Source organism: Mucor mucedo (assembly GCF_025094135.1).
Source record: "Mucor mucedo strain NRRL 3635 chromosome Unknown EV154scaffold_275, whole genome shotgun sequence".
NCBI classification, from domain to species: Eukaryota; Fungi; Mucoromycota; class Mucoromycetes; order Mucorales; family Mucoraceae; genus Mucor; species Mucor mucedo.
The window spans coordinates 18166-29046 of record NW_026252559.1 but is presented as its reverse complement, the minus strand read 5'-3'; the positions used below and the strand labels follow the sequence as shown (position 1 = coordinate 29046).

The 10881-nt window shown below is 38.8% G+C and overlaps 1 protein-coding gene across 1 annotated transcript; it reads left to right on the top strand.

Annotated features, from left to right (window-relative positions):
- Nucleotides 1-3021: 3021 nt before the first annotated feature.
- Nucleotides 3022-3933, top strand: EV154DRAFT_432922 (uncharacterized protein; the record flags this gene model as incomplete). The annotated part of the gene is made up of 1 exon (XM_051596698.1): nt 3022-3933. One exon carries the CDS (start codon nt 3022-3024, stop codon nt 3931-3933), a length of 912 nt encoding a protein of 303 aa, XP_051450224.1.
- Between the last annotated feature and the right edge of the window lie 6948 nt (nt 3934-10881).

Here is a 10881-nt window from a genome sequence, read left to right as displayed (position 1 = left end):
GACATTTTGTATCAGTCTTGTAATAGCTTTAATAGGGTTAAGATTTAACTCTCACACTACACATTTTTGGAGTACAGATGAACTACATACACAACCAGGTGTAAACTTTAAAATTTCAAGACCATTTTTTTCCCAAAAAAAAAAGTAAAAATAGATATGAAAATTGTTTCCTTTTTGGTTTTGTGGTTTTGTTTACGTTTCCTTGCTGTACAAACAAAACAATAAAATACAAATACAAAATACGAAAATAGTTTTTTTTTAAAATTGCCTTAAAAAGCGAAATTTATTTATATAAAAAATTGGCCCACAAAATCAGAAACCGGCAAAAAGCGCCTGTTTGCCCCTCGGGGCTACGCAGGCCGACCAGGCAGGCTATTCAGCCTTGACAGACAGGGCAGACCACGTAGCCCAGACAGGCCACGTATGACACGCATAGCAGACAGTGAATTCAAGCTAGAAAACCCACGCAAAACTGATTCTGTTTGAGCTGAAGCTACGGAAAAAGGTATTAATGTGATATTCAAGTGTCTGTGGTAGATGTTGTACTTACATTTTATCCGTGCTTAAGCAGTATCACGAGCTAATTTATAAAGTGAATAATGTGTTTAGTAAAACGGATAATGATTAATGTTAAAATTATAGTACCTTGTATGAAGCTTTACGCGATATATCTATTGACAAATGAAACGCGTTATGTATTAGTTTAGGATGTAAAATTATCACCAAGATATTACTTACGGTATTTCAAAGAGAAAAGAGCATCTAAAAAATAAAAAGGCGTTTGTTAATGATATATTATTACAGGGAAGCACAGTAAAGAATAAAGTATACCTTTATAGATACACATCTTGAAAGTAAAAGGGGATAGAAGATTATATTATTGCATAAGTCATGAAATAGCTACCTTTTTCGCGTTTGACTTTGATTAAATTGAATGTGAGAGAAGAATTAGTAGAATGCCTTATGATAGTATTGTTAAGACAGATGTTCTATGACATACCATTGTTCATAAGCATCATAATATTACAAGCAATAATCACGCGTTTGTGAAGACACGCCACGGTTAAAAAAAAATACGTAAGAGAAAGAAAAGCGACCTAAGAAAGTTGGGTTGCGTGACAAAATATCGTTCCGCAATGACGTTTGTAAATTATTGCACCAATCAAATTGACAGCTTATGTCCGCATAAGCTAAGCATTAAACACATTTTTTGATCTGAACGATATATAAACCAAACACAATCCCCAGAGTGCACTTTATCAAAATTCTTTATTTTATTATAAACAACTTACTTTAATTTTAAAACACTATGAAAAAAACACCTGGAACAAATAAGTTCCGTGCAAAACCTGCCTTACCGCCTCAGGAGCAAACGTGTGTGTTATGTAAATACAGTACAATTAATCGACACTCTTTTAAAGTGCATCAACGATCAGGACACCACTTAGAACTTCTGGAGGCGATTCAGTCCAATCAAGGATCACTACCTGCCAATGACATCCAACAACAGTAAGTGAGCGTCTTCATCAATTTAAAAATAGTCAGTTTGTACTTATCATTATTATTTTTAGGAATACCTCTGACGAACAACCTACTATCCCGCTAAGCGAATCTCGTAGTTCTGATATGGAGTCCATTGAAAGGTAAAGTTATTTAAGGCTGTTAAATATATTCAAATTACTTACATCAATATACATTAGACCAATCCAACCTGAACGCACTGCCGAACCATTGTCTGAACCTGCAAATGAATTTGATGAAAATCAATATGATGATTATGATGATGATGGGCGTGATGATGGTGAAGAAGAATTCGATGGTGGTAATGCCTTTGACCATTTCAACAATGATTTTAACAACGGAGGGGAATCTGATGATGATAGCGAATCTAATGAACCTCCCGTTCCTGTTAACGACGTCAACAACGGCTCTAATGGTGATGGTGGTGATGATGGTAATGATGAATATCTTGATTTGAGTGGTGATGTCAACGACAATCCAGCATATCCTTTCAAAAATGAATACATAATGCATGCCCTTCTTTTCTTCAAGTCTGGTAGCTTTAAGTATTCAGAAGTCCAAATCAAATCAGTTCTTGATTTTGGTAAATATATGGCTGAAATTGCAATCAAAGAGTACAGAGCTCAACTAGCTTTGGATCCTTCTTATGTTATTTATGATTTCCGTGGTTATCCCACTCCCCACAGCGTTTCCAGATTTCACAAATCCAAGAAAAGTTGTATACCTTGTTTTCCTCATGCTCCCCATTGTGCGAAAGATGATAACGGCGGACTTCTTGTCGAACCTACTGAACCTGCCACATCAACTAGCACATCTGGTACTGCTACAGCAGCTGACGCCTCTGCTCCTGCTCCTGCCTCTACCTCTGCTCCTGCCTCTACCTCTGCTTCTGCCAATACCTCTGCTCCTGCCACTGATCCTGCTGCAACAACAAATACAACTGCTTCTGCACCCGCTGTTCCTGTTGTTGTCGCATCAAAGCCTGACTTGTTTCTTAATGATGTATCTGAACACTTGCGACTTCTCGTAGGTAATCCCTGTATGTCTGGTTTCCTGTCAGATCTTCCTGATCGAACACCTAACCAACGAATCAAGCTAAGTCAAGGTGAAAAGTGGAATTGTGATAGATTGTTTGAGCATCCTATGATAATTACTGGTCCAAATCTTCAACTCTGGGTATCGGATAAAGTCTCTTTGCTGTCTGAGAGCAATATTCCTCTTCGTGATCGCCATTATTTTAAAGTGGCCAAGATATTCCAAATATCAAAAGTTGTGAACGTTGATTTGTATCCAATTAAATCCGATAATAATCTTGAAATGTGCTGTTTATACGACATCCTTCTCCACTGTCCCATAACCGACCTTGACATCAATAATGTCTTTCGTGCCGAACATGAATCCTTCGATACATTTACTAGCTTACAACAAATAAATGGTGACGATTATCTTTGTTCTAGAGATGTTGTTGCTAATACTCGATTGATTCGCGCTCATCATGACATGATTGATACTGGTAATAAGTACAAGCGTCCACTGCCCATTAGATCACGTATAAGAAGCATAAATCCCAATTCGCCAAACTACCAGGTCGTTAGAGTAATTCCGTACAACCTTTTCTCTGATGATACCAGTGGTAATTCCACATCAAAATGGAATTGTTTCGATTCGTGGTCGATGAATCCTGCCGCTGTTCCTCTTAGTGTTGCCAATCATTATTTGAATCAATTTTTTATATGTGGATCAAATCGCCATACTGCTATGGAACAGTTGCCTTCCCTTGTCCCCGATTTAAAGAAACTGGAAACTGGTCTGCCGATGTTTGATGCTATTCTCAAGGAAGAAGTCTTTGTTGTTGCTCCTCTTTTGTTTATCAAGGCTGACAATCCTCGTCATGCCGAGGTTTCTTGTTTGAAAGCTTCAACAGCTACTTATCCGTGTAGAAAATGCTTCTGGTGTCGACATGCTGATGCTTTTGATCCTAATAGAATTACCACGGCCGAAGAACACATGTCAGTTCCAAGAGAAAAAGGTCACTGGATGAGTTTATTTCCAAGCGATGACTCGGATAGTACTGATTTCTCGATACGTGTTCGTAACAGACAGGGTGATTATATCATGGTCGAAAACTTGATGGACCTCGGCTTCAAGGAAACTGCTGGCAAAAGGCTTTTGACGTTGTCTTCTTGGGATCCTAGCAAGGATACACCGGTAGAAATTCTGCATGGCCTATGTCTCGGTTTAATCAAATACACGTTCAACAAAGCTGCTGATTGCTTTTTCAACAAGAAGCAGGTTGATCGCATTAGTATTTTGTGTGCAAAGTATGGGTCTAAGGCTTTTACCAATTTGTCGACGTGTCATGAACTCATTTCATCATGTCCTAGATCATGCCTTGATTTTAAACCCTTGTGAAACCTTGTCCTAAAATCTAATATCAGTATACCTTGTCCGCTACCAAACTCCCTGTAAAACCTTGTACCCAAAATCATATCTGTATATCTTGCCCGCTTTCTGAATTCCTTGTAAAACCTACCACCAATCTGTATTCCAATATATTTCCCGCCTCTTGTCTGACTCAACCTTAGTAAACCTTTTTCCGATCATCTATTACTTCATATCCCAATCCAGTTTTCCCGCCCGTGTCAAATCAGAGATATTCCCCGAACCATCTAATTATTCAATGTCAACTAAATCCAGCCTGCTATTACTCGTCGAATCTCAATTACTCATCCTTGTCAAATAATCTGCTCATGATATCTGTTCCGTAAAGTCCCTTGTTAATCTATAATTTAAACCCATCGTAGCTTTTCCCATGTATAAGAAATAGTATAAATAGATGCTAGTTATTTATTAGAAAAACGTTATTCTGGATCTTAGTCCTAACCCCTCCCCCTTCTCTGAAATAAACTTCTTTATTTATCATTTTCACTCTGACTCTCGTGTCACCAAGTAGTCTTCTTTCTGTTCTTGTTCTGTTTCTGACATTATCCAGAATCAAAAACCTAACTACTTGGTCCTCTTTACCTTTTACCTCGTTTCTTTGCCGTGTTCCCTGTTCCCTGTTTCTTGTTTAACCTCGTCTCCAATAAAGATTTGCCACTATGCCTGAATTGACCGAAGAGCAAATCGAAACACTCAAGCAACTCCTACATCGGGTCTCCATTATTGAAGAAACTGAATTACCAAAATTAGAAACCCAAAACATGTCCGCAAATGACATAATTAACAATCTTGCTCGACGACTCCATGCCATTGAATCCAACACTGCAACTATTATCAGCAACTGTCAACAACATGTAGCCGATCTAGGTGCAGAGATCCATGCATATATAGCCGAAAATTATCAACATAAATCCGTAACCCAACAAACAAATTCCATCCGTATCAAACCTCCCGTACCTTTCACTGGTCAAACGTCGTACATAAATTCATTTTTTTCTCAACTCTCAGTTGTATTTGCTGCCGACGACGTACGTTTTGCTTCGGACAACAAGAAGGTTCTCTACACCATTGGTTGTTTAGCAGGAAATGCCCTTTCATACATTGAACCATTTATCAAAGATATCGACACTGATAAAGAATTGGAAATTTTAAACGATTATAAAAACTTCAAACAAATCCTATATGACGCCTTTGGTGACTCTAATCCAATTATTAATTCTGAATCATCTATCCGTGCCCTGCGACAAGTGGGCTCTGTAGCTCGATACGCAACAGACTTCCGAAGATTGAGCATGCAATTGACTTGGAACAACGATGCCTTGGTATCTCAATTCGTGCTGAACCTTAAGGACCATGTTAAAGATGAACTTGCCCGACTCTCACCCATTAAGGAATTGAACAAGATGATAGCTAAGGCAATTGAAATTGATAATCGACATTATGCAAGAGTACAACAAAAACAACAATCACCAACTCGAATCATTAGACAACCTCAACCCACTCAACCTACCCCAATGGAAATCAATCATGTCGGTTATCCCACGTACGAAATTAAAACGGAAAACAAAACACAATCCTATTCACCCCACAACAACAACATTCGTCGTGGCCCTATTTCACCTGAGGAAAAAGATAGACGACGTAAAAATAATCTATGCCTATACTGTGGACTTCCTGGACATTTTACAGCTGCCTGCCCAAACAAGATAAATAACCAACCCCATCGATCTAACTTTGGAACAATATCAACCATATTAACTAATGAATCATATGATGAAACCAACTTGGAAACCGACACCCAATTACACGCTATTACAAGCATCGACCCCCAGTTAAATTTAGTGAAGGCCGTAAAAACCCCAAAAGACAAATTATTGGTACAGTATTTACATCAAGTATCCAAAAAACAGGAAAGTATCAACAAATCCAATGCTCTCGACATTAATTACGTTACTGAAAGCGAAGTATCGGGTCTCATTGTTATACCTGTAACAGTATCTATTAGCGGTATTTGTGTCTCTGTTTTTGCTCTCGTCGACTCTGGAAGCTCTAGTTCGTTCATCTCATCCAACATCGTAACTCAAAGCGGTCTCCCCTATCATACTGGTATACCGACCTCATACAAATTAGCAGACAACTCCGTACATACGACAGATAAAGAATCTTCTTTATTTATGAAAATTAACGATACACACCACCAAGAATATATTACTTTGAAGCACCTCGACTCTGCTGCTCACCCTATTATTCTCGGTCAAGATTGGCTAGTACGCCACAACCCTGCTTTTGACTGGAAGTCCGGAACGATGGTGATGACCTGTCTTCTTCGTGGATGCCTCGCCACTAAACTAGATACAACAACGACCGATGTGATTACAATTGACGATGAAAAAATTAGTGACTCGATTAACGATAGTACAACCTTTGTAACCCCTTCACATACAGATAATATTTTTACTTCTTCCAATGAAATAAATCATTCTTCTGAGTATTCTTATGACTTTTTAAAAATGAACGAGAAAAAAGAAAAAAGGGAAAAACTTGCAAAACAACTCAATACACCGATTTTAAAACATTTTAACGTTCCACAACCAAAATCTGCACCTATTATTTGCGCCATAAACACAAACAAATATGAAAACATCACGACACAACTGTTACCAAATAAATATCAAGATTTTAGTATTGTATTTTCAAAAAAAGAAGCTGATCGACTACCCCCGCATAGACCCTATGACCATACCATCCCTATCAAGACCGGTAGTGAAGTGACTTTTGGACCCTTATACAACCTATCAAAAATAGAAATGGACACATTGTATGAATATATTCAAGAAAATTTAACCAAAGGATTTATTGAAAGATCTGAGTCTCCTGCTGGTGCTCCTGTTTTCTTTGTCAAGAAAAAGGATGGCTCTCTTCGCCCTGTTATTGATTACCGCAGTCTTAACAAAATCACTATTCCAAACCGATGTCCCCTACCACTTATAAGCGAAACTTTAGATCGTCTACATACTGGGGCTATATTTACCAAACTTGATATGCGTGGTGCATATAATCTTCTTCGTATAGCTAAAGGTCATGAATGGAAAACTGCTTTTCGTACCCGTTATGGTCATTTTCAATATCGTGTCATGCCTTTTGGTCTTTGTAATGCTCCTGGCTCTTTTCAAGCTCTAGTCAACGACACCCTGCGACAATATCTAGACTCTTTTGTCGTTGTTTATCTCGATGATATTCTTATTTTTTCCAGCAATCCGGAGGAACACACGAATCATGTACGTCTGGTGTTACAGAAGCTAAAGGATGCTCAACTCTCTCTAAAATTGGAAAAATGCGAATTCGACGTGAAGAGTGTACAATTTCTTGGTTTTGTTATTACCCCCAATCATATCTCAATGGATCCAGAAAAGGTTGATGCAATTAAAGACTGGAAAGATCTCACCAGTGTCCACGATATTCAAGTTTTCCTCGGATTGACAAATTTTTACAAACGATTTATTGCAAATTATTCCAAACTATGTGTCCCATTGACTAGCTTACTTAAAAAGGATGTTCCTTTTCGTTGGGATAGCTCTGCCATCAACGCCTTTAATGATCTCAAGAATCGTATTGTTAGTAATCCAGTACTACTCCATTTTAACCCACAGTTACCTTGCATAATCGAGACCGACGCTTCTGACTTTGCTCTTGGTGCCGTATGTAGCCAGACTGGTCCCGATGGCTATAACCATCCAATCGCTTTTTATTCACGAAAACTTCTTCCGGCTGAACTTAACTACCAGATATACGATAAGGAACTTCTGGCTATTGTTGCTGCTTTCAAACATTGGCGACACTACTTGGAATTTTCATCAGATGCAACCATTGTTTTGACGGATCACAAAAATTTAGAGTACTTTTCAACTACTCGCAACCTCAGTCGCCGACAAGTTCGCTGGGCTGAGATTCTTGGTGATTTCAACTACCTCATTGTTTACCGTGCTGCCAAGCACAATGCTGCTGCTGATGCGCTCTCTCGTAAAGACCGCCCTTTTGAGGGGGGTGACTCTCGTGGAAAAACTAATATGACCTTGCTAGACCCAAAATTATTTTTAAACTCTGTTATCTCCGTACCCATTGACCTCGAAACAAATCCTATCCTGCCGAAAATCATCCTTGCATTACCTGAAGACTCTTATTTTGGACCAATTATCAACACAGTCAAAACATCTCCTGAAAATAAGGCTGAGACCAAATACAGCTTTAACGATAATATTTTATTTCATGAAGGAAAAATATGTGTACCTCATGTTGACGATGTAAAAAGAATTATTTTAGAAGAATGTCATGATACACCTGCCGCTGGACATTTTGGTATCGCAAAGACGTATGATATGGTATCAAGAAATTATTACTGGCCCGGTATGCGTACCTACATCAAGGACTATGTTTCTGGTTGCGAAACGTGTATCAGAAACAAAAATAGCCATCACAAACCATATGGACTTCTACAACCTCTACCAATCCCGGACTCACCTTGGACATCCATATCAGTTGATTTTATAACCCAACTTCCACCGTCCAAAAACTACACGGCAATTTGCGTGTTTGTCGATCGCTTCAGTAAAATGGCATTGTTCATACCCACTACAAATCAAGTCAATGCAGAAGAAACATCACGTCTGTTTATCACTCATGTCTTTTGTCATTTTGGAACCCCCGATAGCGTAATCTCTGACCGTGGAGTTACCTTCACGTCATTATTCACAAGGTCTGTCATGAAAGGATTAAAAGTCACACAAAAATTGTCCACTGCTTTTCACCCACAAACGGATGGTCAAACAGAACGTATCAACTCTATACTTGAACAATACTTACGATGTTACATCAACTACCAACAATCTGACTGGAGTGATTATTTACCCATAGCACAATTTGCCTATAACAATGCAAAACATTCATCAACAAATACCACTCCTTTTTATGCAGTATATGGATATCACCCACGAATGTCAGTAACACTACCAAGGTCCGATCAAGATAAATCCCCTGCAGACGTCCGCTTACAAAATATTCATGACTTACACCAAGAAATGAAATTCAATATTGGACTAGCCCAAGAAAAGCATACGGAATTTTATAATAGACACGTACAACCAGGTCCCAATTACAAAATCAATGACAAGGTTTGGCTCTCATCAAAAAACATCAAATCACAACGCCCAACTGGTAAACTAGACTACAAGCGTCTAGGGCCGTTCAGGATTGTAGCATTAGTTGGATCCCGTGCGTACAAATTGGACCTACCTCCAACGATGCGTATACACCCAGTGTTTCACGTAAACCTTCTAGAACCGTATAAGCCTGATAAAATCCCTGGTCGCCCCATTCGTGAATTACCACCTATAATCGTAGATGAACATCAAGAATACGAAGTGGACTACATTGTAGATTCAAGATTCAATAGAAATAACTTACAATACTTGGTACACTGGAAAGGCTATAGCACCATGGATAGAACTTGGGAACCTACAAAAAATCTTACCCATTGTAAATCAGCTATCAAGAAATTTCATACCTTGCACCCAACCCGACCATGTGAAAAGAGTCTCACAGTTGCTCGACCGTAAAGAGGGAGCGACTGTCATGAACTCATTTCATCATGTCCTAGATCATGCCTTGATTTTAAACCCTTGTGAAACCTTGTCCTAAAATCTAATATCAGTATACCTTGTCCGCTACCAAACTCCCTGTAAAACCTTGTACCCAAAATCATATCTGTATATCTTGCCCGCTTTCTGAATTCCTTGTAAAACCTACCACCAATCTGTATTCCAATATATTTCCCGCCTCTTGTCTGACTCAACCTTAGTAAACCTTTTTCCGATCATCTATTACTTCATATCCCAATCCAGTTTTCCCGCCCGTGTCAAATCAGAGATATTCCCCGAACCATCTAATTATTCAATGTCAACTAAATCCAGCCTGCTATTACTCGTCGAATCTCAATTACTCATCCTTGTCAAATAATCTGCTCATGATATCTGTTCCGTAAAGTCCCTTGTTAATCTATAATTTAAACCCATCGTAGCTTTTCCCATGTATAAGAAATAGTATAAATAGATGCTAGTTATTTATTAGAAAAACGTTATTCTGGATCTTAGTCCTAACCCCTCCCCCTTCTCTGAAATAAACTTCTTTATTTATCATTTTCACTCTGACTCTCGTGTCACCAAGTAGTCTTCTTTCTGTTCTTGTTCTGTTTCTGACACGACGCATCTCAAAGGATACAAAAGCTTTCTTGGAAGAGACTTCAAACTTATGATTCAGATGCTCCCAATTGTTCTCAGAGTTGCTCGTGGCCACATTGATTTCCTCAACCTTCGTAATGATCAATTCCACCGAATGGATAACGTTATTAGTACTTTTGACAAGCTTGGTGAGCTTTGCTCATTGTGTTATAACTGTGAAATACATACCAACTTTTCTGCCTATCTCGATTTATTGCGTCAATCCGTTGATGATACTGTTATTGCTCTGGATAACCTTGATCGTACCGTTGTTCCCAGTAACCGACGTACTCGTGGAGAGCCAGCAACAGCAACGACAACTGCATCAGTGCCCAGTCAAACTACTTCTGAAGAGATCTATGGTCTTTCTGGTGAACAATCTAATGGTGCTACGATTCCATACGCCAAAACTGGTGGTCCATTGTGTAATCGTTTAAAGACTCATTTGATAGTCCATTTGGTAGAGGATTGTCTTCGATTTGCTTCTCCTGTGCTTCTCGCAACTGAAAAAACGAGCAATTCAACAAACACATTAGGGCAATTGTCATGAAGACCAACAAACAAAACCCTTCTCGTGATTTGGCTCTTATTAACGGTCGTGAGGTAATGCTGAGAAGTATTGCGATAGGTCTTGTTTGGGATAACG